Genomic DNA, 27,582 nt, shown 5'->3' on the forward strand with positions numbered 1-27,582 from the left:
GTGGGAGCGGCTTGCCACTGCACTTATGTGTACTGTCCACACACAGGAACAGGGATGCTGGCAGAGTTAGTGATGTGGTCTGTTCGGTTCTTCAGTTCAGGCTGCCGTGAGTGTGCCCTATCTGCTATGGGACAGCTGTTCGTGTTTGATGGTGAAAGTGTATTTCTGGTGAAGCCTCATGTTTCCCTTTCAATGTACTCAGATTTCACATACCTACAGGAATGGTCATCCCGTGAATTTTATCAGCCCAGCCTGCGTAATACCGAAGGGTTTTGATGACCCCCTGCAAATCCACGTAAAAAGCTTGCAGGAACGGTTTGCCACCATTTAGGGATTCCATGGTCTGTAGGAAAAGAAATGGAGACAGCTTTCTAGTGATATACTAAATAATTTCTGAGCAGAAGAAAAAAAGGAAGAGAGAAGATATGAATATGAATAATGTTGCATACGTGGTCAACCCTGACTTCCCAAATAAACAGATTTTTAGCACCGCCAGTATAATTTAGCTTCTAGTAAAAACCACAATGAATACGCATGCACATGTTCTTGTGCCTGGGCGCTCCAGGAACCACTATCCCAATAATACACAAACACGACATTTTTTCAACTGTTGATAGAGAATATTCTGCCTGTCAAACCAGCGTCTGTTATATTAATGATCGGAGCTGCGTAGGGACTTTTTGGAGTCTACACCAGTAATCTGAATCCATAAAGAGAAGTGGGGACGTGGGCTTTTATGCGACTGACGAGAATATAAAACGTTTTCCACCGCTGCCAAGACCCCTGCTGAGAAATGGAATATCCACAGTGCACAGCGAGTTTATTTATTACCATCAAATAAACAAGATCTCCTCCAGGGAAGCTCACACTTTAACAACTTCAGGGCTGGTTTTTTGTAAATATTTATGTTAACAACCATTACCTATTAATAGGGAAGTATCTGGTCCATTTAATAAAAATAGACATGGTGAGCAGTTGTAGATTATAAATGTTACTGTTTGAATGACATATTCCTAAACTGCTTAAATCTGTAGAAACAACTAAAAAATCCAAATGGACACACCGAAATGAGAAAAAAGAGTATTTCAACTTGAGAAATATCAAAGGCATTACAAGTTTAACAAATTAAATAAGCAAATACATATGTTTATAATCTGCCGTCCTTCTCTGTAACCCCTTTTTACAACATACTGGTGTGAGAATGACTTGAGTGCTGACAAAAGTAAAATGGAAATATTTTCCATTCGATGACATAAAAATACAATTACTTACAATGAAATTTACCCGGTTACTATGTGTAGAAAATGGGAATCATTTTAAAAGATCACATTAATTATCACTGTATATTGGTTCCTCTTTATTAAAGGGAATCAAATTATCTCCCTGTACTTTTTAGGACATGTATACACTCATGAGATGGGGACTGCCTTCTCCATGCAGCCAGCATATGGCGAGGGTCTACACAGCACTGAGTGAAACACAGTCAATAACGAGAATCTGGGCCACCTATATCGTCCCAGTGAGCTGCTGACACCAGCCAAATTCACTTGTTTATTTTCAATTAATTATGTGTACTTGGATGAGGTATTAACTTTGCTCTCTGGTCAGGGGCTCCCCTATACTTCAGAGGCTATTTCTTATTAAAACTTACTCCTCCCATGGCTCGGGAGTGTTTAAAAGGAGAAATCTCATTTAGGTATAAGGGCAAAAAGGAATTGATCAGTGAGACAGAACGTCAGCAAAAGAGCTGCACCTGAATTTTATGACATGAAAACGTAACTGCAGAAATGAACTGTATCATTATCTAGTACATACTATTAGTGGAATGTTGTAAGTATTGGGTAGATTTCACTCAATTAAACAGATACTTAACAAACCATCAATGTGCTGCCCTCCCCCCAATCATTTACATGCGAGAAAATGTGCTGGGCTTATAAAAAAAGAAGTAAAATACAGTTTTCACTCGCGCGAAGAAATTATAATCCAGTGAAAAGGTAAGCATCTTTACCAGCATTCCCTCCCAAGTGTTCCGAAGAATTCAATTTTGCACAATATTGACAGATTATCCAGAAAAATAGTGTTGAGTCTTAAGTGTAAGTGTGAAGAACAGTGGGCAGGGCTTTCCAGGGTTTCTCATATACTCAGTGTCTTAGGAATATCTGAGAAGGAGTTACTTCACCATGGAACGCCTTTTTCACAAAACGCAGAAACACGTCATTGAAGCAGTTTTCCTTGAAGTACCAGATTAGAAAATGTTTTTATAGAACAGTAAATGTTACATACAGTCAGAGTTCCAGGATTCATTTGTGTTCCCACCCTATGGACAGATCCCTGACGGGATCCAAGGGGGACGGTTGGAGGAAAGAGCCAAGATGGAAGGGACATGAGGGAAGGACCATTGTGCTTCCCTCCCCCAGAGCAAGTCCAGTTGTGTCCTGCTTTCCTGGGCAGAGGGGAGGACACAGCGTTTGTGGTTTGAATGCCTGACTGAACAAGGACGTCCTCATGTTAATGGATCACCTGTGGGTGATCAAGTTGGAGATCCCTGACATATGACACGGACATTCCCAAATGGTTCTGGTTTCCCATAACTTTATATTCTCTAAGAAATCAACTTTTATTTTAAAAAGAACAAAAACAAACACAGTAACCACTAGGTTAGAGAAACTTCTTTAGGTGAGAAATTGCATTAGTGAAAGAATGTTACTGTCCCTGGCTATCTCTCCTTTTTACCAGTTCTAGAACATGGCAGAAGAACAAAGGAAGCAGACATGTTTAAAAGGCCCTGTGCTTCTGAAGGACTCTCTTTAGTCAGGAGAGGTTAACTCTGGGGAAGTTAAAAAAAAAAACACCAGTCCTATTTGATTCTCAAAAGAATCATCTGGGATTGCTTTTCCACAGGCTTCCTGGTGACTCTCCTGCTGTTGAACCATTTTTGTTTTGTGTTTTGTCGAGGGTGGGATACGGTTGGAAAAGAAGGCAGAGAGGTCCTTAACAGTCATGGGAAGCTATGGTTTTGTTCTTCAAAATTCAGTAAGAAGAGATACTCAGCTGGTCCTGCATTTGGCCATCTGATGCCAAAGCCTACCCTCTCATTTTTTCTGTGTTATGGACTCCTCAGCTTGTTCCCCAGGTGGGCTTCAGAAAGACTGAGGAATCTGCATTTCAGTGGAATGGTAAATTTGGAGTAAAGACTTAATGTTTTTTTTAGGCTACTTACTGCAAGAACTGCCCTGTCTCGTTCCACCAAGTCTGCAAGCTTATCCAACAGACGGCCTCTTTCAGAAGCATCCATCCTTCTCCACACGGAACCAAGAGAGAAAGCCAGGCGGGCTGCCTGCACCGCTTTGTCTATGTCTGCCTGTTAGAGAGAGACAGAGAGAGAGAGGCACAACTCAGGAGAGATCACGTTCCAAATAAAGAACCACCTGCTTTCAGGAAAAAGGTGATGAACAAATGTCAGTACTGGTGTCTGGAGAGCATAAGCTTAGTGCTCCATTGTCTGAAGGCAATTATTTCAACATTTTGCTAAAAAAGGACATACCTTGTCTGCTTCTTGAACTTCACACACCTGCTCTCCTGTGGCTGGATTATAGACAGGGAACGCTCTCCCGCTCTCTGAGTTCTGCCACTCGTTGTTAATAAAAATCTAAGGGGGCAGACAAAAGAAGGGGATCGGTGAGATGGGTGGTAGGAAGCCAACCAACGGCCAAGTATTATGGAAGTACCATGATAGTAATATTTGTTCTCTGTGTTTAATGGCCTATAAGTGAAGTACAGAATTTGAAATATTACCAGAGATCCTTGAACAGCACTCAGCCCAGCATCTCCCGGAATTCAGGAATTTATTCTACGCTATTTTTACCTCAAGGTTATCCAAAGATGAAAAGTAGTTCTTACCTTTAGTGAACCTCCAACCAGGGAGAGAGTCAAACAAAGATGGAAGGACAGAGTGTCCCGTACATACACACAATACACTGAGGATAGTAAAATCACAGAACAAACGAATAGTCATCAAGATTTAGATCCTAGTTTCTCGGTCAGAGGCGTAAGTAACTTCACAGGGGAACTTGAAGGCTGCTGGAATAAGTAAGCATTCACTTAATTTATAGTCAGATCCTGAATTGAGTAATGACTGAGCAAACTAATCAGTGAGCTAAACAAGTTACATGTGCAGATCCAAGTTAGATTGCTTTCCCTTTGCTGGGCAGGCTACACAGCTCAGCAAAGGGAAAAGGTCTTTCAAACTGGTCTCTCACAGATTTCTTTCTTTTTTTTTTTTCCAGAGAAACATTCTATTCATTGGGTTATTATTATAGAAGGATATGATAAAGGATACAGACAGACATGCAGATAACCATACATAATAATTTCATTTATATACAAGCACACATAAGTGTGTGTGTCTCATGGATTTCTTTAGACCATTGGTTTCCTTATAAAGGAAATGGAAACAATGAATTCTGGAACACTGAAAAGAAATTTAAAAAAAAAGAAAAATTTTAAAAAAGAAAAGAGAGATTCTATTAAAATGGCAAAGGGACTACTAGTTTAAAATATTATTCAAGTTAATATCTCAGAAGATTTCTAAGAAATGAGGTGAAGAAAAAGAGAAAGTACAGGCAAAAAAAATGTAAAAATTTTTATTGATACTAAAAAGAGAAACCCAAACAAATATTTTTGGACTATGAAAGCTCAAAGAACACAAAGATATTTTACCCTATAAAATCTGTAGCCTGACAATGAAAGTTTCCAAACTTATGAGATATCAGTCAATTTAAAATAAACACAATGGGGGCGCCTGTGTGGCTCAATGGGCTAAGCCTCTCAGGGTCCTGGGATCGAGTCCCACATTGGGCTCTCTGCTCGGCAGGGAGCCTGCTTCCCCCTCTCTCTCTGCCTGCCTCTCTGCCTACTTGTGATCTCTATCAAATAAATAAAAAATAAAATAAAATAAACACAATGATAAACTTATCTGTTACTACCTACCATTTCAATAGTCACAGATGAAGCTAATGAGGATATATCTACAATTTTAAATACCAAGTTCTAGATTATTCTGAAACTTGATTTTCCGTTGATTTGATTAAAAAAAAAATGAGCCTGCATTGAAGGAACCTTCTTTTCCTGAAGGTTTTTAAAAAGATTTTATTTATTTATTGAAAGCAGGAGTGGGGGGGGGGCGGTGCAGAGGGAGAATCTTAAGCAGACTTTGCACTGTTCAAGGAGCCTAATGCAGGGCTCAGATCCAGGACCATGATATGATGACCTGAGCTGAAATCAGAGTCGGGTGGTCAATAAACTGAGCCACCCAGGAGACCCCTGAAGACTTTATAAGATACAGTGGGAAAAAACTTAAATCTGCCTAAGTACTTAATTCATGTGTAACAAGCACAAACACAATGACCTAGTAATTTCATAACATTTTAAGTGTACAATTTATAAACATGCTTAATGTAATGTATTTATTTATTCAATAAACAGTTACTTCTAAACATAAGATAGTCAAAGATGACTAGCAGTTCCAGCCCCCAGGGTCTTCCAGTCTCTCGTAGTTCATTAAATATTCCAACAACCCTAATGACAGTATTTTATTATCTCTACTGAAGATGGGAAAGTTGAGAGAATGGGAGGTTAAGAGTCTGAGGAAGCAGGTTCTCATTGTGGCTGTGAGTCAGTCCACTGCTCTCTCTACTACATCAAAGTTTGCAGGATTGCCCAGCCCAAAGAAATGCAACTAGTTAGTGGCCAAGCCTGAATCAGATGCATAATTTTTGGACTCCTGGTCTAGTTGTCTTTCCACTCCGCTTATCAAACTTCTTAATAGTTCCCAGCTCATCAGATCTGCATACTCCTTTGAAACACAATATGATCTCCAAGGAAACAAAGGGAAAAAAATTAAGAGATCAGTTTTGTTTCTAGAGCATTGTCAGATTTAAGGAAGAGGGGTCTTGTCACTATTTCTATTCCCTTTCTTCACAATTTGAATGAAACTTCTTAAACTTTTTAATCCAATTTATTTAACTTTGGTACCGAGCAGTTCTAACTAGATGTAAGAATTGATATTTCATTACTTTTTTCGATTCTTAGAGGTCTTCCAAAGATCAAAGAGAAAAATCACTTATTTTTTTAACAAGATGAAACTGATTCATTCTCTTACTGTTTTCATTTAGGTACATGGATCATCTTATCCATTTAAGATACATGATATGACCTTAGTGATCTTTCCCTATATCTTGAAATATTTTGCTGTTTCATCATCCTAGGAATCATCCCATTATCACTCATTTATTTCCAACCATGCTAAAAAAGAACAAAACAAAAAATTATGGCACTGTCCAAAAATGAATAAACACATCACAACTATCTCATCATCCTTCAGTTTTTTTATTGTGCTGTCCAAATGAATGGAGCGTCTTTCAAAACCACATACAAAAAGTCTGGAAATATCATCTTTGTCATATTCTTTTCACTTTCTATTGGAAAGCCAGGAATTCAGGAATTTTCATCTCAGCCCATGGTGAGAAAGAGATTAACAGAGAAAGGTATTTCACAATTATACATGAGTCAGAAGACAAAGGCAAAGAGAGAGACACATGGGAGACTCGACGGATGAGGGTGAAGTCGACTAAGCAAAATCTTGGACTACGAGTCTTTAGGATAAATCAGTAAATTTTCTTAAATTCAAGAATCAAAGAGCAAACAAAAATACACAGAGAAAATATGATATTCTAACTCAGTCATTCAATAAGATAGTTAATTCTTTACTATTTTGCAACAAGAACCTAGACGAACCTGATTTGCCAAAAGCATGTGTGACAATTGCTTTAACTTTTACGATATTTGTAGGTAAAATTTACTTGTATGATTCATATATGGACAAATGCTGAAGATAGGTGTATATATAAAAGTGACTGAAAAACAGATACTATGTAGAAATGAAAAATTTCATTGGATTGGTCAATCTGTTTATAAAACTAAAAAAGGAAACATTCTGCAATTATGGAACAAAAAGATAGCCATCCTCTTTTATACAAAATTATGAGTACTCAAACTTTTCAATACTATTACATAGAACTAGAAGTAACAATAATCTATAACCTATTAGAGGTGGGTTTAAAATCTGGAATCAGTATTTATGACATGAGTATTTCTTATTTCATACATGGCTGATGAGCAGATAATTACATTCAAAGGCTCTTGCCCATTTCAGGGCAATACCTCCAAACACCCAGGAAAATATGGAAGAAAAATTTGGTTTGCTATGTTTAAATCTTATTTTATTGGTTTCACTATTTACTCTTACTTATGTAAATTTTTCATAAAATAATTTAAATTTAAAAAGCATAAAGAGTCCACTGGACCCAGAAGGTAAATGTGATGATTATTCTCCCCGGTACACTGAAGGCGAAAATATTTGGTGTTTTTACTAGGTTATTCTTTTTTGTAGACTGAGCCTTATGACATTTAAAAACAGGCACTGATAACTTTGTTGGTACATAGGCTAACAAATACCTCCAATACTTGAAGGTTTTCAGCTTCTCTAGGTAATTTCAAAAGTTTTGAGTGTTCTTCTAAAAAAGTGTTCTCCAACCAGGGATCATTGGAGAAATCGTTTATTTCAGGGCTGTAGCTGGAAAAACAGATGATGATCCTGGAATATTGTGGTGCTGGAAATCAAGTACATACTCAATAACTGATGGCAACATACCAAAAAGATATAGGAGCTGACGTGACGGGGCTCCCAATGACCAATACTGGGATAATTTAAGCAACAAAATAAATGATAGCAGTGGATTCACCCACAGAATGAAAAAAGACATCCAAGAGCCCATAATTATAGAAATTTTTAAATGACTATGTAAGTGGGGGATAAGGAAAGCTCTAGTTCACAAAAGAATTCCCACTAATAGTTGTGAAGGAATGATGGAATTAGATAATCACCATTTGTCAAATACCACAGTAGTAATTGCTGGAGGCAAAAATCATCAATGGGTGGTAAAATCAGTGGATAAAAATATAATGAAAGACTGGATGTTTTTGTAGTCTCAAAGGATCTTCCCTCAACATACTTAGTAATTACAAAGGGAAAACAGGTACTTCATGTTGAAGAAACTTAGCAAGCAACCAATGTTAATATCACCAGTAACAGGACAAATTAATTGTTATTGACATTTTATCTGCTTGTTTTAACAATAATTAGAAAGCTGTGTTGAAATCTCTTGCTTTGGTAGTAGATTTATCAATATATCCCTTAGGGTCATCATTTTTATCTTTATAGATTTTAGGTTATTTTATTAGTGACTATAAGTGCATAACTATTAAATCCTCTGGTCAAACAGAACCATTTATCAATATGAAGTGGTCCTCTTCATTACTAAAAAAGCTTTGTGTCTTATAGACTATTTTGTTTAATATTAGTAAAGCTACCTAAGCTTTTATATATTTCTGTAATATTTCTCTGATAGATCTTTCCCCATCCTTTTACTCTCAACTATGGCTTTACTATTTTGTTGTGTCTCTTTAACTGGTGTATGCCCAGATTTTATTTTGGTCAATATAAAAATCTCTGTCTTTTAACTTGCAAGTTTAATACATCTGTATTTATTGTAGTTGCATTTTGTGTTATATACTGTGTGATATTTGGACTTGATGCTTTCAGTTTGTCTTGCTTATTTTATGTCCTGTTTTCTTGTGTCTCTTTTTTTTTTTTTTTTAAACTATTGATGTTGGCTTTACAATTCAATTTCTTCACTTTATTGGTTTGGAAGGTGTACATTTTTTTTCAATGGTCACCCATGATATTTTATCATGCATATTTAACAACTTGAAGTTTAAAGTTGATATATATCTTAATATTCTTCCCAAACAATTAAAATAGCCTTGGAATACTAAATCTAATTGCTCTCCTCCAGAGGTTTATTTGTTATAAAATTATTATTCTGTACAGCAAACAATTTCTTATATTTAAGTTTATTTTTTAAGTTCTCATTCTCATGATTCCTTAGAATTTCATTTGGTCGAGATTTATTGGGAATAAAGTCTCAATTCTGAACATATATTTAATCACACCCTCATTTTCAAAAGACATCCCAGGAAGGTTATACAATTCTAAATATAAAAATATTTTCTCATAATACTTTGAGTACATTTATTATTCCAATATTTTGTATCTTGCAATGGTGTTTATAAGAAGTCTGCTATAAGTCTCTGATTAAAACTTCCTGTTTATGAGCTGCCTTTTCTGTCTACTTTCTTTTCAGATCTTGTCTTTGTCTTGGTGTTCTAAAGTTTCATCACAATATGTCTAAGTATCAATTTCTTTACCTCAATAGTTAAGCATTATGCTCATAGTTTCTGTGAAATTCTGCCTCATAAGTTCTGGAATATTCTTACTCATTATTATCATTTCCTTGAGGATCATTCTCTTTACTCTCTCTTTCTGGAACTCCAAGTGTTACATCTTTTTAGTCGACCCTCAATGTCCATTAACCACTTATATTTTCCTTCCCCCCTTTTAAAATCTTTTAATGTAAAAATAACTTTATTGTTTCTCAATGTGGGATATATTCTTCTAAACAAGTTAAACTATACAAAAAAACAGAGAAAGTAAAAAATTACCTCAAATTTCATCATCCACAGACAACCAAAGTTCACATATTCATATCTCTAGGCCCAATACATATTCATATATTAATATTATATATATAATTTTATAAAACAAGATAATATCTGCATGAGTTTTACAACTTGCTTTTAAAAACTTAATATGCTTCCAGACATTTTTAATGATTTCTTTATATTCCAATACGTATGTTTACATGTATATTAGATAGGGGACTATGCAGGTTGCACGTATGTGTGTAGCTTAATTTAATTGCTCACTTGATCTTCTACTGAAAAATTCTTCTTCATTTCCATTCATCTCCTTTTTTCTTTGTGTTGCATTTGGGCTATTTCTTCAGTTCTGTTATCCAGTTCTCTTTTTACCTGGGTCTAATCTGGTAATTTCAATGTCTATTTTTATTTCTAAAAGTTTTGCTTTGTTCTTTTTCAAATCTGCCTGGACATGTTGTTTTGGCTTTAAAAATTAATACTTTGGGGCACCTGGGTGGCTCAGTGGGTTAAGCCTCTGCCTTCGGCTCAGGTCATGATCTCAGAGTCCTGGGATCAAGTCCTGCATCGGGCTCTCTGCTCAGTGGGGAGCCTGCTTCCTCCTCTCTCTCTCTCTGCCTATCTCTCTGCCTACTTGTGATCTCTCTCTGTCAAATAAATAAATTAAAAATCTTAAAAGAAATTAATACTTTAATATTTAGAACCATTCTGAATTTGTAGAATACTGAGCATACAGTACAGAGATGTCTCATATATCCCTATGCTCCCCTCCTCAGTTTCTTCTCTTTTTAATATCTAAAAGATATTTTTGATATTCTTTTTAATATCTTAGAGTGGTGCATTTGTCACTGTTTATGGACTGGTATTGATACTTTATTAACTAAAGTCTATAGTTTAAATTAGGGTTTACTCATTGTGTTGTATACTTCTGTGGATTTTTAAAAATGTGTATCACATATCCATCACTGCAGTATAATACACAATAGTTTCTTCACTGCCCTAAAATCCTGTACTCCATCAATTCATCTCATCCTCTTCCAATAAACCCTTGATAAAAACTCCTTTTTTTTGTTTTACTGTCTCCATCAATTTACCTTTCCCAGAATGTCACATAATTAGAATCTCATAACAGGTAGCCTTTTCAAACTAGCTTTTTTTCACTTTGTAATCTGCATTTAAGTTTCCTTCATATTTTTGTCATGGCTTATTAGACTTTTTTTAAGGCTGATCATATTCAGTTGTATGGATATTCCACAATTTATCTATTTACCTTTTAAAGGATATTTTGATTTCTTCCAGTGTGGGGAAGTTATGGATAAAATTGTCATTATGTGCAGGTTTTTGTATGAACATGAAGTTTCAACTAATTTGAATAAATGCCTAGGAGTGTGATTGCTGGATTATGTAGTAAGATTATTCTTAGATCTGTAAGAAACTGTCAAACTGTCTTCCAAAAGTGGAGTGTGTCATTTTGCATTCCCACCTGCAATGAATGAGAGCTCTTGTTGCTTCACATCCTCATCAACACTTGGTCTTGTCGGTTTTTTGGATTTTAACCACTCTGATGTGTGCGTGGTGGTATCTTGTTGTTCTAGTTTGAAATTCCCTAATGACATATGATGCTGAAAATTGTTTCATATGCTCATTTGCTGTCTGTGTATCTTCTCTGCTGAGGTGTCTTAGATCTTTTGCCCATTGTTTGAGTTGTTTTCTTGGTGCTGAACTTTGAGAGTTGTTTGTATGTTTTGGATACAAGTCCTTCATCAGATAATGTGTTTTGTAAATATTTTCTCCCAGTTTATGGCTTGTCTTTTCATTCCCTTTTATAGTGTCTTAGCAGATAAAAAAAAAGTTCTTCATTTTCATGGATCATGCTTTTGTTGTATCTAAAAACTCATTGCCAAACCCCAGGCCATCAATATTTTCTCTTATGTTATCTTTTAGAAGTTCTATTACATTTAGGTCTATGGTCAGTTTTGAGTTAATTTTCGTGAAGGTGTAAAGTCAGTGTCCAGATTCATTTTTTGCAAGTGAATATGTAGTCTTTCCAGTACCAGTTGTCAAAAAGACTATTCTTTGTCCATCATTGCCTTTGCTCCTTTGTCAAAGATCAGTTGACTATATTTATGTGCATTTATTTTTGGTCTCTCTACTCTATTCCATTAATCTATTTGTCTATTCTTTTGCCAACACACTGTCTTGATTACTATAGCCTCACAGAAATCCCTGAAGTTGGGTACCATAGGTCCTACAACTTTTTTCTTCTCCTTCAATATTGTTGGGTCTTTCACCTCTCTCTATAAACCTTAGAATTAGTTTGTTGATATTGAAAAAATACCTTATCATGATTTTGATTGGGACTGCATGAATCTACAAATCAAATTGGAAAGAACTGACATCTTAATAATACTGAGTATTCCAATCCATGGAATATCTTTCCATTTACTTAGATCTCCTTTGATTAATTTCATCAAGAGTTTTCCTTATAAAAATCTTATACACATTTTGTTAGACTTATGCTTATGTAGTTCTCTTTTTTGTGGAAATGTAAAGGTATTGTGTTTTGTATTTCAAATTCCAATTGTTCATTGCTGGGATATAGAAAAGCAAATGACTTTTTTACATTAACCTTATATCTTGCAGTCATTTATTAGTTCCAGAAGGGTTTTTTATGGTTCTGGGTTTTCTTTTTGATAAATTCTTAGGGATTTTCTACCTAGACAATCATGTCATCTCTGAACAAAGACAGTTTTATTTCTTCCTTCCCACTTTCTTTCCTTTTCTGGGCTAATTAGCCAGGACTTCCAGCACAATGTTGAAAAGGAGTGGCAAAAGAGAGTTTCTTATTCCCAATCACAGACAGAGAGCATCTAATTTCTCATTAGGCATGATGTTAGCTATAGGTTTTATGTAGATGTTTATCCCTGAGTTGAGGAAATTCCTCTTATTTTTAGTTTGTTGAGAGTTTTCACCATGAATGGGTGTTAGGTTTTGTCAAATGCTAATTCTAAATGTATAGATACTATCATAAGATTTTTTTGTTAGCCTGTTGATGTGACAAATTGCATTAAATGATTTTTGAATTTTGAACCAGTCTTGTGTACCTGGAATAAATCTACACTGTTTTGGTGTATATTATTGGATTTTATGTGCCAATATTCTTTAGGGTTTTTGCATTTATGATAATAAGAGATACTGGTCTGTAGTTTTTCTTTCCTGTAAATGTCTTTTTTTTTTTAAGATTTTATTTATTCATTTGACAGACAGAGATCACAAGTAGGCAGAGGCAGGCAGAGAGAGAGGAGGAAGCAGGCTCCCCGCTGAGCAGAGAGCCCGATGTGGGGCTCGTTCCCAGGACCCTGGGATTATGACCTGAGCTGAAGGCAGAGGCTTTAACCCACTGAGCCACCCAGGTGCCCCTCCTGTAAATGTCTTTATCTGGTTTTGGTACTAGAGTAATGCTGACCATTATAAAATGAGTTGGGAGGTGTTCCTTTTGCTTCCATTTTCTGGAAAAAAGATTGCAGAGAATTGGTATGTGAATCATCAATGAAACCATCTGGACCAGTGCTCTCTTTTTTTGTAAGTTATTAATTACTAATTCAATTTCTTAAATTTATATGGGCCCATCTAGGGTTGGCCAATAGGTGTTTCCATCCTCAGCTTCCACCACCAACTATTCCTTTGTGGTGTGTCATTTAGGTCAACCTCCCAAGAAGAGCTTCTGATTAGTTCCAGCACCTTTTTTTCAAGTGCCCCCAGATGTAAATTAAATGACTGTTCCTGGGTCCAGGAAACCAGGAAGAAGAAGGTCATGTAGTATAGTCTGAGACCATTAAAGGGCCAAGTCTTGATCAGGATAATTTCTTTTTAAAAGGACTGTGGAGCAGCAGGCGACAAGTGATGAGTATCTCAGAGGAGTGGGTGCCAGTTTAACAGGTGTTGAGATTTTAAGAATCTCTGTATTTTTTAAATGTCTTTGGTATTGCTATCAGAGTAATGATGGTTTCAAAGAGTAAAATGGAAAGTATTCTCTTCCCTTCAATGTTCTGGGAGAGTCTGTGTAGAAGTAGTACTATATTGTCCTTAAACATTTGGAAGAATTCAGCAGTAAATGTATCTGGGCTTGGAGTTTTCTTTGTGAGAAGGGTTTTTTTTTTAACCTATAAATTCAATTTCTTTAATAAATATAGCTATTGAAGTTATCTATTTCTCCTTGTGTGAGTTTTGGTAGAATGCCTCTCTCAAGAAATTGGCTCATTAGTTATCAAATTTGTGGGCATACAGTTGCTCACAATATTCCTTTATTATCCTTTTAATGTCCATGATGGTCCCTCTTTCATTTCTGATATTAGTAATTTATGTCTTCTCTCTTTCTCTTTGTTAGACAGGCTAGATATTTATCAATTTTATTGACCTTTTCAAGGAACCAGCCCATGGTTTCATTGATTTTCCCTAATGTTTTCCTGTTTTCAATTCCCCTGATCTTTGGCATAATTTTTTATTATTTTTCTTCTGCTTGCTTTAGATTTACGTTACTTTTCTTTTTCTAGTTCCCTAAGGTAGAAGCTTAGACTATTTCTTATTTTCTATATATATATAACACAATGCTATAAATTTTCCACTAAATTGTGTTTTCATCGTATTCCACAAATTTGATTAGTTTTATTTTCATTTCTTTTCTCTTGGGACTTATTCTTTGATGCATGTGTTATTTAGAAATGTGTTATTTAATCTCCAAATATTTTGGGATTTTCCAGTGATCTTCTGTTATTAATTTATGGTGTAATTCTATTGTGGGCTGAGAATATTTTTTATATGATTTCCATTCTTTTAAATTTGTTAAAGTATGTCTTATGGCCTAGACATGGTCTATCTTTGTGAATGCACCATTTGCAGTTGAGAAGAATGCATATTCTGCTGCTGTTTGATGGAGGTCTACTTTACTGTTCTTAGAGCTGATATTATAATTTGCTTTTATAGAAAAGCCAGCTTTTGCATTTTCCTTCTGCCCCCAATTCATTTTAAGATCAGTGTTCTTTCAAGTAATCAATGCATTAAAATTAATGTATGTACTAATAATTTTGATTTCATATTGTAATAATATTTCATGTTATACCATGTAATAAAGCAAGAAAAAGAAATGAAAAGCAAAAAAGGTTGAAAAAGTAATATTGTCTTGTTTTTCAGATATGGCTGTCTGTATAGGAATTCCTAAGAAATCTACAAAAAAAAAAAAACACTGAAGGTATAATTTAGCAAAGTGTCAGGATACAAGATCAATATATTATCAATAGAACATTGGAAAATGAAATTTAAATGCATATATTTATACACATACATTAGTTCGTGCAAGATCTTGTTGCTTTGTGACAGAAGACTCCGCTAGAGTATATAGTTTACTTTAATGCCGGAAGTGGAAACACTGGGCAGCAACTATTAACCCTTTAAATTATGTGAATTTAAAAATAATAATCTAAGGAAGAGTCTAAAGAAGAGTTATGGTTCTTAGGTGCAATGTAACCATGTCACAAAACTGAAGGACCTGCAAAACTTTCTCCCTTCCAACCCTCCTCTGTAGAAACAGGTTTGACAGAAGAAAAAAGAAATAGCGTGAGTTGGAACTAAGAGAGTAAGGAGCAGCTCAGCAGAAATTTTTTACAGGAAAAAACTGCTAAATGTTTACTAAGCCTGTTCTAGAGGCACCTGGCAGGCCCAGTCAATGGAGCATGCAACTCTTGATCTCAGGATTGTGGGTTCAAACCCCACACTGGATGTGGCGAGTGCCTAAAATTAAATGTTAAAAAAAAAAAAAAGCCTGTTCTAAACACAGAGTTGTTTGTAGGTACTACTGAAAACCCACAGAAGACATGAACTTTGCTCTCTGCTGTCCTGGAACTTATAATCATGTTTCAAAGACAAGATTACTTTCTGAAAAGTTAAATTATGTAAGGTACTCTACAATTTATTGCCAAGATGAATGGTAGAGATAACCATGGCAGGAGCTCGCCTGAGACAAGGGAGATATCGGTGTGGGCTGACATGTTAGAAGAACACTTCAGGAAAACAAGAAATAATGAGGGAGTATGACCCAGGGTAGGGAACGGAAAGTAGAAGAAAGAAACTCTATCCCTAATAAACGATTCAGCTGGCCTGATCAGCCCCTCCTCCTTGACTTCAGTTCCTCTTTGAAGATGATCTGATACCCTGGTTTAAGGAGGGTGACAGAGAAGGAAGAAATCAGTCCTGCTGCTCTCCTTCCCTCCGGGAGTCCGTGTACCCGGCCAGCAGCTCCAGGGGTCGAGCAGCCCTGGGATCCCAGCCCCACGCTCTGCTGCAGGACTGTCTTCAGAGGAAGCAGGGTGCCTCCCAGCAAGCAGGGCCCCCAAACCACGAAGACCTGCAGGGTATATAGGTCAGAAACTCATCAAGCTAGTCATAGTCACAGACAGAAGGGAGACATGAAAGAAGATTCTTTTAAGTGTTGTAAGTTGAAATGTTTAGAAAGAGCTGTGATTAAAAGGCACGAAAACTATGGCAGAGGAAATAGGAAGAGGCGGCTCTGAAAGGATAAGGAAACAAAATACTGAAAAAATAGTGTGAGAAAGCAAATATTTTTTAAAAATACAGTTGTATTTAAAGACTGTGAAAAATAAGCCTTAGGGATTTCCTACTGAGGAACGATGAACTGAGAAGGGAACCAAAGAGAAAGAGAAATGGGAAGTAGAGGGAAAAGGAGAGGGTCCAAGAGGGAAACTAGAAAGAGCTAGAGCTCATCTCCTAGGAACGTTCCGGTATTCAATATTTTGAACTATTAAATACTGGATAACTAGCTTTCTCTGCTTTTTCCTTTTCCTTTTTTTTTGCCATGAAAATGCAGTTAGAAAAAAGCATTAAAGCCAGGCCAGCCAGAAAACATACGCAGCCCGCGGTGGTAGAACAATGTGAGAGCCACAGACTCGTGTCATCAGAATCCTGCTCTTTGCAGACACGGATCATGTTCGTGGTTTTGGTCAACATCTGCGTTTTGCTAGTAGCCCACACAGTGGAGAAGGGATTACTCTGTAGGGGAAGTGTGGTATTCTTGGGTAGCATAATCCTGCTATCCTAAGTATGTGTACTTGGGCCAAAGGGTTCTCAGAAGCCATGCAAACAAATGCAGAAATAAAGACAAGGAGTCCCAGGCAATCAGTAGGGACAACTTTGTTGTAAAAAGTCTAGTCTAAACACAGATGAACTCTTGAGGGTAAGTCTCTTAAAAAATGGGTTTCCAGGCTCTTTTCCTACTAACACCCTCCCATTCCTGCATCCCTTTCCTTATTTCCCTCGACAGTTTTCACGAAGCACCTATTCGCTTCTAGGCATTTTGCCTGCTAGAGTCTCCTTAGATTTCTAGATTTTCTTTCTTTTCCAGTCTGAGCAAATTATGTCTTTCAGGCTAAATATGTCTGCCTGTCTCCAGTTCAGGATCCCAAGAGTGCAAGAGGGCCAAAGGGGTTCTGGTGCCAGTCATCCCAAAAAACAAAGAGCATCGCTTCCATGGAGCACATCAAAACACACCCGAATAATTTTTTAAAGGGAAAAAAAAAATCACTCCCATGGTAGATTCACTCGGAGAGAACAGACTTGGCTAAAACAAACTCAATTATATATAATCAACCCTACCTACCCTACTGCCCCATGATTCCCATATCTGAGAAGGCTCTTGACATCTGTTTTAGGAAAAAATAGTACGAAACAGCCAACTGGTCTGAATGGCCTTATCAAAGTCATGTTGAATTAGAGCATTTGTTACTCTGTTGAAGCAACATGGCATGAAGGCCAAGTACACACCAATGTCAGTTGTGACATATTCCCGAATTACAAGAAACTTTTCTTGCCGTCAGCGTGGTGGTAGAAGGCAGTGGGAATCGCTACTGGTAATGGTTAATGTTCATTTCTTCCTGTTCCACTTTCTATAAACAAGGTAATGCCTATACAAGCTCATTACTGTAAACTGAGCACATTTAAATTGGCAGTAAAACCAGAGTATTTACTCTAGTGCACATATAAAGTGCCTCATCCAATGTTTTGGAAATGTTTCAAGTTTTGAAACCAAGCAGCTGGCAGCTTTACAAGCCAAACCTTACACTTAAATCACTCACTCTGGAAGGGTTTTCGGTGTCCCGTGTCAGGTAGTACCATTCAGCAGACGTTCATTCCCCCACCCCTTGGATTCTTTTGCAATAAATTTGCATTCACAGGGCTCTTATAACTCTTCCAGCACCGCAGACTCCGATGGCTGTTGATTAAATGTATATATCCTGTGCATTTAATCTGACTTTCATTATGGCCACTTCGTAAAAACGCCACAGACGGGACAAGCGATGACACATAGCGAGAACCTGGAATCCCTGCAAAGCCTCAGATTAGGTTTTTTTCTCCTTCTTTATTAATAGTGACCATTTTGTGGCCCAGCTCTAAATCAGCCAAAGTATTTGACAGCAAATGTTCCTATCTATGGATTATATATAACCTGTCCCACGCACCAGATGAAAAAGGGATAACCCTGGGAAAGGAAGGGCTTGCTTCCATGTAAATCATGTTACAAATTGGACAACACCCAGAGAGTTCATTGTTCAGCCTCAATTGTGAAGGCCATTCCCATTTACTATTCCCCTCGAATCGATGTTAATTAAGGTGGACTGAGACCATAAATCAGCCTGGGAGTTTTACAGTGTAATTCAGCATTAAGCATATATATTTAAATTAAAAGTAACTGATTAACCACTAGAGTTTTTCCAGAAGTGGCTGGGGCCATTTCTTTATAACGAAGACGTGTCACCTTTCATTTTTGTGAAGAGAGGACACGAAAGAAATCCTGTACTATCTTCTCAAAGGGGGAAGTAAGGCTAGGAAGTAAGTCATGACACTGGTTATGGGGAGAGGGGAGCTGGGAAGAGAGAGGGAAGAGAAGGCAGCAGAGAAGAGCTGCATGTCAAGGAGAAGCAGCCGGCGTCTTCTCTCCGTCTCCCTTCAAGTCCTTAACTCTTCCTCTAGCTCCGATCATTGGCTCCACACCTACCACATGTAAGGCTCTGTGCTGGGAATGGGGGGAGACAGAAAGAAGTAAGAATCAGCGCGTGCCCTTGGAATAAGGGTGTAGTCCTGTAGAGGGGAAGACTGTCACAGTAACTGGCTGCCACAACTACATTCACAAGTATTTGCGGAAGACCCACTATGAATATGCTTCCAAGACAACATACTTCATATTCCAACTCTAGGAAACGTTAGACCAGTCATGCGTGTGCCTTAGAGAAACCCCACCAAAGAACCACACCTGCCTGACAGAAGCCAGGAGAACATCCTTGTGGAGGACAGGACCCAGGCTTCATCAGAAAAAGCACCGGCTCTGTGAACCCACGGCTGAAAAGGCAGGACTGTCTGGTGAGGGAGTCCTTCTGCAAGAGCCGTGCTAACAGAGCCCATCTGCACATGCCTCACTACACGGTGAACAGGAAAACAACCAGCAGAGAGAGAACCTAGAACAGGAATTTGTTTTAGCCCAAAGTACATGCGTAACGCACAGGCAATGAATAAGTCAGATATTAACATCACTAGATAGATGCCCACGGTTTCTGGAGCATTTTCACTATTTCATTTAATCTATGTCACAAACCTGCGATGTAGGTATTTTCCTTCCAGATGTGTAAATGAGGGCTCAGGTTACAAGTGCACATTTATACTGCAAATAATTTACAGGGCAAAAAGTTGAACATAGGCCTCTAAATGCTAACTACAAAGCTTTTCCATTCCTCTCAACATTACTGGTCCCCCCCGCCCCCGCAACCTCACCCCTTGTCTCTGCTAAACTATAACTTTAAGTTAAAGATCTGTGTTCAGTTAGGCCAAAAGCAACAGAAAGAATATAATTAAAACACTGCCCATCAAGTCAGAATCGAAAACCCAACCAATCAAGAGAATCATGATAAAAGTTAACATGTGAGTGCTTACTATGTTCCAGGCACTGTTCTAGACACTGTCCATGTATTAACTCATTTAATCCTCAAAACGATCCCATGCGATAGGCATTATCATTATCCCTGTTTTATAGAGGAGGAAGTTGAAGCTCAGAGATACTAGGAGCTCGCCTAGGGCTAGGCATGTGGTGGAACTGGGACTCGAAACCCACACAGTCTAACACCCTGTGGGTCAGACTCAGCCCTCAGCCCTGGACCCTGACGAGTGCCTGGGTATAGTTTCCTTCGCTGCTGTGTGACCTTCCAGGGGACATCTGTGCTGTTCCAAAGTAAATATGCATGTTTCTTCCCAAGAGGTCGGTTCCTTCATAATCTGGTCCCAACCAGCCTTTCTGGTCTCATCTCTGGCCATCTCTCACCCAAGCATCTAAGCTGGAGTAACAACCATAGCAGGATACCATTCCTGTAAGTGCAAAACGCAGCTCATGACAAAACAACACCATGCTTCCCATCAAGGATATGTCTGTGTCTAGATACACAGTGGAGTGGTGTCTATGGAGGAAACAAGACTGACCTTGCGTGTAGTGTGCCCTAAACTGAGGAGCACAAGAATATAAAACTGTGGATCAAAGTTCCTTCCCACGCCCCCTCTACTGAAATCACACCAAACGTGCTAGAAATTGTTATGAGTAAGGACCTTGGAGCCTGCTGTTCTTCCCTCCCTTCTTTACCTGACACATTAGGATTGTGGCCATCCTTCAAAAACTCAGTTCAAGTACTTGAGAAAGCCTTCCCAAATCCCTTCAGAGCTAACTGCTGGCTTTCGGACTTCTGCCTGTGTATCGTAGTGTCCTGTCACGCTTTATGCATGCCCCCTCCCCCCAGATTGTTGGCTCCTTAAGGACAAACGCCATGTCACTAAGTCATCTTTGTTTTTGTATCTCCAGGACCTAGAAAGGGAACAGTGAAATGGTAGTTGCTCAATAAATGTTTAGACTTATTTGTATTACCCGAGAAGCAAATGCTTTCTTTCACAAAAACCAAAACCGTGTGTGTTTTAATTCCAGGAGCCAGATCCTTGGACTCACAGAACCATTTTCATCCATCCAGAGAATCAGGCTCCCGCTCGGCACTGAGTACTATCCCACTAATACTACATGCTTCCTTCTTGTCTGGATTGAGGCTATGACAATCAGTTTTCACCAGCACATGGTTCTGGGTAGACACTGCTACACCGAGATAATGGAGTTATTTACTCCCCTAAAAAGACCGCAGAGCCACAGGACCTTGTGAAACCTCTTTAGGAGAAAGGTGGTTCACAAGGAACCCCTTTCTCTGGCACCCTGGATAAGGACACTTGAGCTCTCCTGAGTGATCTCAACTGCAAAGGGTCCTCACCTGACCATTACCGATTATGTAATGTGGTTGGTTACTCAAACTAATTAAGCCAAGGGGCTTCCTTGTAAGGGACATCACTTTAACAGTCTTATTTTCTCCTGCAGCAAAAGAAGGAGGCAGAGGTAGAGTGCTAGTGTTCTGCTCTCAGTTTCACACTAACTGTCCAGCAAGTCTCCCAGGTCTCTAAGCCCTCAGCGTCCGTGTCTATGACAGTCTCATTCCTGGTCACTGAAGACAGGCTAACCTAGGGCACTTATGATAAAGTCTTCTGTCCAGCCCCTTGACAGATGTTGATAATCGATCACAGTATCTTCCAGTTGAACTTCTAAATACTTTCAACATGGCATGTTAGAAAGCTACTGCCACCTGAATGGAAGATGTCTGCCCTAATGGTTTACAAGTTCTAGTGACACGGTTCTTCTGAGGTACTGGGTATCCGACATGCATGGCCACCAGTGGGCGCTCAAGAGGAGTTTACAGGAAGTTCTGTGACACCACAGCCTTGTCTCGCTCCTCCTCCAAGCATATGCTGATGTTTCTAGAACCATTTCAACAACGTATCTGTGCCCATGGCACAGTCCATCCTCTGCGTTCAGAAACGGTGGTCTCCTTTTCCAATTATGTCTAGTACTTGACCGTGCAACTGATGTACTAGAAAGACACCATTCTGAAAAAGGGAAATTCAGGTGGAAAAGAGTTATACAACAGACATTTTACAACTTATGCAAGGTCAACACCGAGCACAGCTGGAAACCGCCCACCTCCCCCAAAGCACTGGTTTTAGTGTCTTGTGAAACTATGCGGTATGCCACCATCATTACTTTAGCAGCCAAATCTTATTAAAAGCACAATTTTAAAAATGCAATAGTGAATGAGTATCTTTTTCTTGGCCTAAACATAGTGAATGGAGGTTGCCTGGGTTAGGAAGAGACAGATCCACAGAGCTGGAAGGGGTCTAGGATATAATCCACACAAATGAGAAATGTTACTAAGTAAACTTCTCAAAAGGAGTCCAATTGACCTGCCCAAGGTCACACACCAGGCCAGTAGCAGAATAGAGACTAGAACCCCCATATCCTGATTCCATCCTAGTGCGTTCTCTAAATTCAGTCTTCGCTGATGCTCCTACGCGAAGCAGATGTGATGGCTGCCCCGGTCACAGGAGCAATCGTCACTGCATTTCGTTCACAATGTCTCTTAACAATTATTCAGTAGAAGGAATGTTGCTTGAGTCCCTTTTTCCTTCAACACAATCAATGCAAGTGACAGCAAAATAATTTTTCATTTCCTTTCTTGAAAGCTAAACGTGTTCAGGAAGCAGTGATGATTTCTAGTCCTAATGTGATTCTGCTTAGAGATGAGGTCCTGGGATATTTTCTGCAGTACCCACCCCCCGCCACCCCAGGAACAGAACAATGAATTTCTGCCAGAGGACAGGCAGCAGCCAGAATACTGTGATCTGCAGGTAGGAAATTATTTCTTGGGCTTATTAAAGAACAGTTTTGTGCTCTTACCACCACAGGGCTATGTTTGAGGACCAGGATGGGTCCTTCAAAACCATCCTAATAACCTCCCACAGGACAGTTGGTCTTGGATGAGCAGAGGAGAAAGGGAATGACCAACCTTGACTGATTCAGGAGCTGGTAACAATTTCACTGCATCAAAGTGACTCCTTTTTCATGTGTTCCTTTCTCTGTAGAATCTAGGTATCCAAGGCTGAATAAGAAAAGGGCATCAAATGCCAAAGTCTTTATAAAATTGTCACAGCTGTTTGGCTCATGGTTCCTTTGCCCAGCTAAGGGAATTAAAGTAAAAATTCATAATGGCACTTTGTTAGGGATCCTCTACACAGGCATTTGGGGGGAAATATCTGTAAGTATAATTTCCCCCTGTAAATATTTCATGGCATCCTAGATTCTGGGCAAGAAACCTTATATAGTTCCCCATCTCAGAAATGTTATCCCCTTCCTGACGGAATGTGTTTCAGAACTCTAACAAGTACAATACTCCACTGTAACAAAGGCTTCTGCCCAATGGAAGTGTCCTTTCCCAAATCTGAAAGGAACAGGTATCTCAGGGTCCAAGTGGGGAGGTTTGAAATGTGAATGGAGTATGCACTGTGCCTCTGGATTGAAACAATAAGGACATAAAGACAGGCTGTTTGAAAGCCAACTCAAGGTGACTAGGCTGGTTTATACTTTTTTTTTTTTTTTTTCAAATGAGACCATGAGGATAACAAAGCAAATTGCAAGTCTTTTCTCCCCAAGACAAGTGTAGAGACTGACGTTGCTTAACATATGCAATCACTGTGGCAGAGTGTTATGAGGGCTGTGTTCGTATGTCAAACAGAGCAGAAAAGTAAGGAAACCCACTGATGACTGAGGTGATTAATCTTGCATGTACTCCGTTATCTTCCTTGTAGAACCAACCAGAATAGTGTTACGGGAGCTGGAAGATCCCCGTGTAAATAAAGACCAGTCTGCATTTTACCACTTACACAATCCTGAGCCCTCTTAAATACTCTCTCAAACTTTTTGAGCTTTGTTCCCTTCTCTGTAAGAACAGAAATAAGGCCCATCTACCTTGCAGGGCTGTTGTACAATTAAGTGAGATAAAATGTGAGTGTGCCTAGGGCTTAGCTGACTAAGATGGAAGTTTCTTCCTTCTCTAAGTTCCTTGGAAAAAAGCTCTCTTGGCTTCGTTTGGTTTCCCCTGTACTCTAACATAGCACTTAATAAGCAGTCGGTGTTCAAAAGATATAATAAATCCTATTACCAGGGAAAGAAATGAAGATGGGGCAAGGAATTCAGATTGGCTGTCCACAGGGATCCGAGTCACCTAAAAGTGGCTTTACATTGTTTTATAAATCTCAGCAGTTACCTGGATAGAGATTCAAAATGGTGAATTCAGCCATGCAAGCCAAGCCACATCACTTGGCCACTTTTGCAGCAGGAAGATAATCAAGGACAAATCAGGCTTGCCATACTTTTCAGCCCACAGCAAAGTGGCTGTGACAATTCAGAGAGGCTGCTGTGAATTTTCTAATTGGGGAATGGAAACCCCCATGGAATTCCAAAGCAGCAGGCATTAATAGGAGTTAGGTGTAAATAATTTCCTATCCTCAATGAATCTTTGACATAAAGCTGCCATGTTTTATTTCCGTAATAAAATGTTTTGTTTTTTTTAATAGTAAATGCTTCAAATGATTTGTATTAAACCCTGCAGTGGATTGTGCCTTGGAGAGTTGAATTTTACTCAGCTTGCCACGTAAACTGCTTTGGGCTCATCAAATGAGAGAACCAGATAGCAAATCAATAACCAGACAGATCTATCTACAGAAAAAAGTTCCATTACTTTTAATTAAGCAGTACAAAGAAGTAATTTAAGGACTTGTCCTATGTTCGTTATCTCCTTTTACATGACTACTCTATTGTTTCTACTGATGTACTCTAACTGAAAGGGAGCTGCGGGCGACACAGATCACACGGCACTACCATTTAACTGTACAGAATTAAATTTCTCTTGTAATCCAGAATTATACTGACGCTCACCTCAGTGCACTACTCTGCGAAGCTGGTAGCCTTTGCATACTATAACCAAAGGCAAAAAGGTTATTTTTAACTCTGATGAAAAAAAATCCCCATCTTATTTTACTTCTAATTAAGAGGCTACCTATGTAAGTAAAAGAATGAAGCCAATGCTCAGATCGTTTATGTGAGAGAAGCCTTCTGTTGAACGAACCAGGTAGTTAGAGCAAAAGTGATTCTGTTGACTTCTATTATTTGCTTTGCTTCACGCCAAAACATCTGGCTAAAAAGTGAAAAAACACCCAAATGGCACTGGAGAGGAAAACACCTAGATGATTGATTACGTTTTTCACTTTAAAGTCGGGGTTTTGATATTATAGAGACACGGCCTCAGTTCAATAGGTGTAATCTCTTACTGGCAAAAGCATGGTTTACAAAGCTTGCTTTGACAAGGACTAACTTATCAATTCTAACTTTAAGTCAATTAACTATTTCAAATAATGGTCCCAATATTGTATGCTTCTAACCCCACTTATCCTGAGTTTTAGAGTGAAAGGCAGGAATAGGGAAAATTCTTCACTAGAAAAGACTGCAAACTAGACTTTCTGAGTATGCAGACAGCACAAGATCAAAAGAACGGAGAAATGAGAGGCAACATTTAAAAACAGCTTTAAACTATTAATCCAAAGTGATTGTGTCAGAGTGCTTGAAAATGAAGGTTGTATGCACAGCCCATTACACTAATGTGCAATGATTACACGACTTTTGTTAGTGTTATAAACAGGAGGAAGTTAGGACCTCAGCAATTCTAGGTAGCGAAGATCCACCCGGCTTTTCCTGTATCCATCTAACCTCAAGGTCTGTTTCTGAAAGTGAAAGGACACTGATGAGAGTCCAGAGACAAAAGGTCATTCATTAGTCATGTTCCCAGAGGACAGTTCAGTTTGGGCAGCCTCAGGGGACAAGGCTAGATCTGAACGAACTGGGAGGTACGGTAAGCGGTGGGGGAGGCTGGCCTCTTTTCCTGAAGAAGGCTGCCTGGACGGTTCAGATTAAAGGGCTCCAGGGTAATTCCAGGGACCTGTGATTCAGATCAGGGAAGACCTAGAGTTCCATTTGACTTGGGATTCCAAAGGGCATGGCAAGATATTTCTACCACAGACCAAAACTGTCTAGTTTTCCCAGTCCTTTATCAAATGACCGTTTGACTAGTACCCAGTCAAACTAGGAAGTCCTTCCTTTTGGTCTTGTTTAACCACAAAAATGGACAAAAGTATCCTAAAATCAAGTTCCGCCTCTGCACTATTCTCATAACATATATATATATATAATGGGTATACTTCCTATGTGTAGAAAGATTACTAGATGGTATGACTTGGGTATGCCCTTTAAACCTTCTGTGGCTCAATTTTCTCATCTGTAAAATAAGATAATAAAACCACCTCACCCAGTGGATGTAAGAATTTTTGGACTACTGAAAAGTCTGCAATAGTGTGTACTCAAACTTTTAACTGATTCAGATTCTGAATGTAAACAACCAGTTCAAGGCACTTTATTAGTGCTCTTAAAAAGCTAGTCACTGCTTGTTCTGTGTTTGCTTGTTTACGCATTCATTTACTCTTCTCATTGCGAGTAACTGAGTCCCCTTTGACAAACCATCGAACAGGGCAAGAAGATGGGGGAAGAAGGTAAAGATGCTGTGAAGGCAATCAGCATATGAACCGGTCTCAGGGAGTTTTTGATTGCTCCCCTCTTCTGACTCTCCCATGAAGACAGGGCAATGCAGGCTGGTTCAGACACACCCGGGTTGCCCAGCCCTGAGAGGGTCTGAGCAGTGGGGTGGGAAACATACTCTGAGAAGAGGAGATTCAGCAAAGGGCTTTAAGGCCCTCCTGTCAGTCTTGAGAAAGCGGAATGTAACATGATTTCTTTTGTCTTCTGCTTAGAAACAAATGTTCCTTTGCCTATCTTCCCTAGGTTTAATTAGTCTTCTGTCTTTCTCAGAATTCAGCCTGTTCATTTGCAAATGGGAGACATCAGAAAGGCTAGTGACTGTGGGTGTAGGTGTTGGGGGGAAAGGAGGCTGAAGTGTTTATTTTCAAAGCCACAGGGGTCCCCATTTGAAAAAGCACCCAGCTTATCTCAATGTTTTTGTTTGTATGATTTTGAATTAAAAGGTTGGAGCAATTCATTTAGGAGATTAAGCTGTCTTTACAATGGGCCTAGTTGCCCTATTTACTCACTAGCGTTGCTAGGGTTTTAGAAAAAAGTCTTTCTACTACATTATTCTGGTGCAAGAATTTTTAAAGATTCCTTGAGTCTTTGATTTTTATTGCCAATTAATTTTACATTAAAGTGATGTTTATTTGCTGGTCACAGATAAAAATCACAAGTCATTTGCATAACGGTTTAGGTTTGCCAGTTTCAGCAAACGAAAAAATACAAGATGCCCAATAAAATATGAATCTCAGAAAAACAATTAAATTTCAGTGTAAGTATGTCCCAAATCACTGGCAAATCATGGGGCATTCTTATATTTAAAAAGTATTCATTATTTACCTAAAATTCTAATTTAACTAAACACTGTATATTTTATCTGGCAATCCTACCAGGTTTTCATGGATGTTGTGTACGCTCCAAGAATGCCAAGTGGAAACTGGGAAAAATTCCATTTCATTATTTCATTATTACACTTAAACTTGCTCCTTGCAGAATTGAAGTACTTCGCCAATCAGAATAATACTCCCCAGTTTATGAACAGATAAACAGATACCTCGGGAAATCAACTGAACTTTGACTACAGAATGAGACCTACCTCTAACCACCAAAGCCCATTCATTTATGGTAATTTTTCTCATTACAAAAAAGCAAAACACAAAAGGGACAACTGGTATCTTTGGTTGAATTAGAACTTCATGTCATGAACTACTACATTTAAATGTCAATATCATCTTTCATTTATGTTACAAAGCAAACATCCTGTGTAAAGAGAGGCTGAAATACCCCAGTGCATATCCTAACATTGAAAAGGCCTTTGAAACAATAAATGAGTGATTTCTCCACAGGAGACTAAACATTTACTT

General features: G+C 38.5%; 1 protein-coding gene across 1 annotated transcript in view; it reads right to left on the reverse strand.

The window, feature by feature from the left end:
* Positions 1–27,582, reverse strand: part of ALDH1A2 (aldehyde dehydrogenase 1 family member A2) — a gene marked incomplete at its 5' end in the record, with an annotated part of 93,020 nt that overhangs the window by 50,489 nt on the left and 14,949 nt on the right. The window contains 3 exons of the mRNA XM_080808686.1: positions 214–343; positions 3,221–3,361; positions 3,545–3,649. Coding sequence (XP_080664812.1) covers positions 214–343; positions 3,221–3,361; positions 3,545–3,649 — 376 coding nt within the window. The remainder of the gene's footprint in view (positions 1–213; positions 344–3,220; positions 3,362–3,544; positions 3,650–27,582) is intronic.

Source organism: Martes martes (genome assembly GCF_963455335.1).
Source record: "Martes martes genome assembly, chromosome: 7".
Lineage (NCBI taxonomy): Eukaryota > Metazoa > Chordata > Mammalia > Carnivora > Mustelidae > Martes > Martes martes.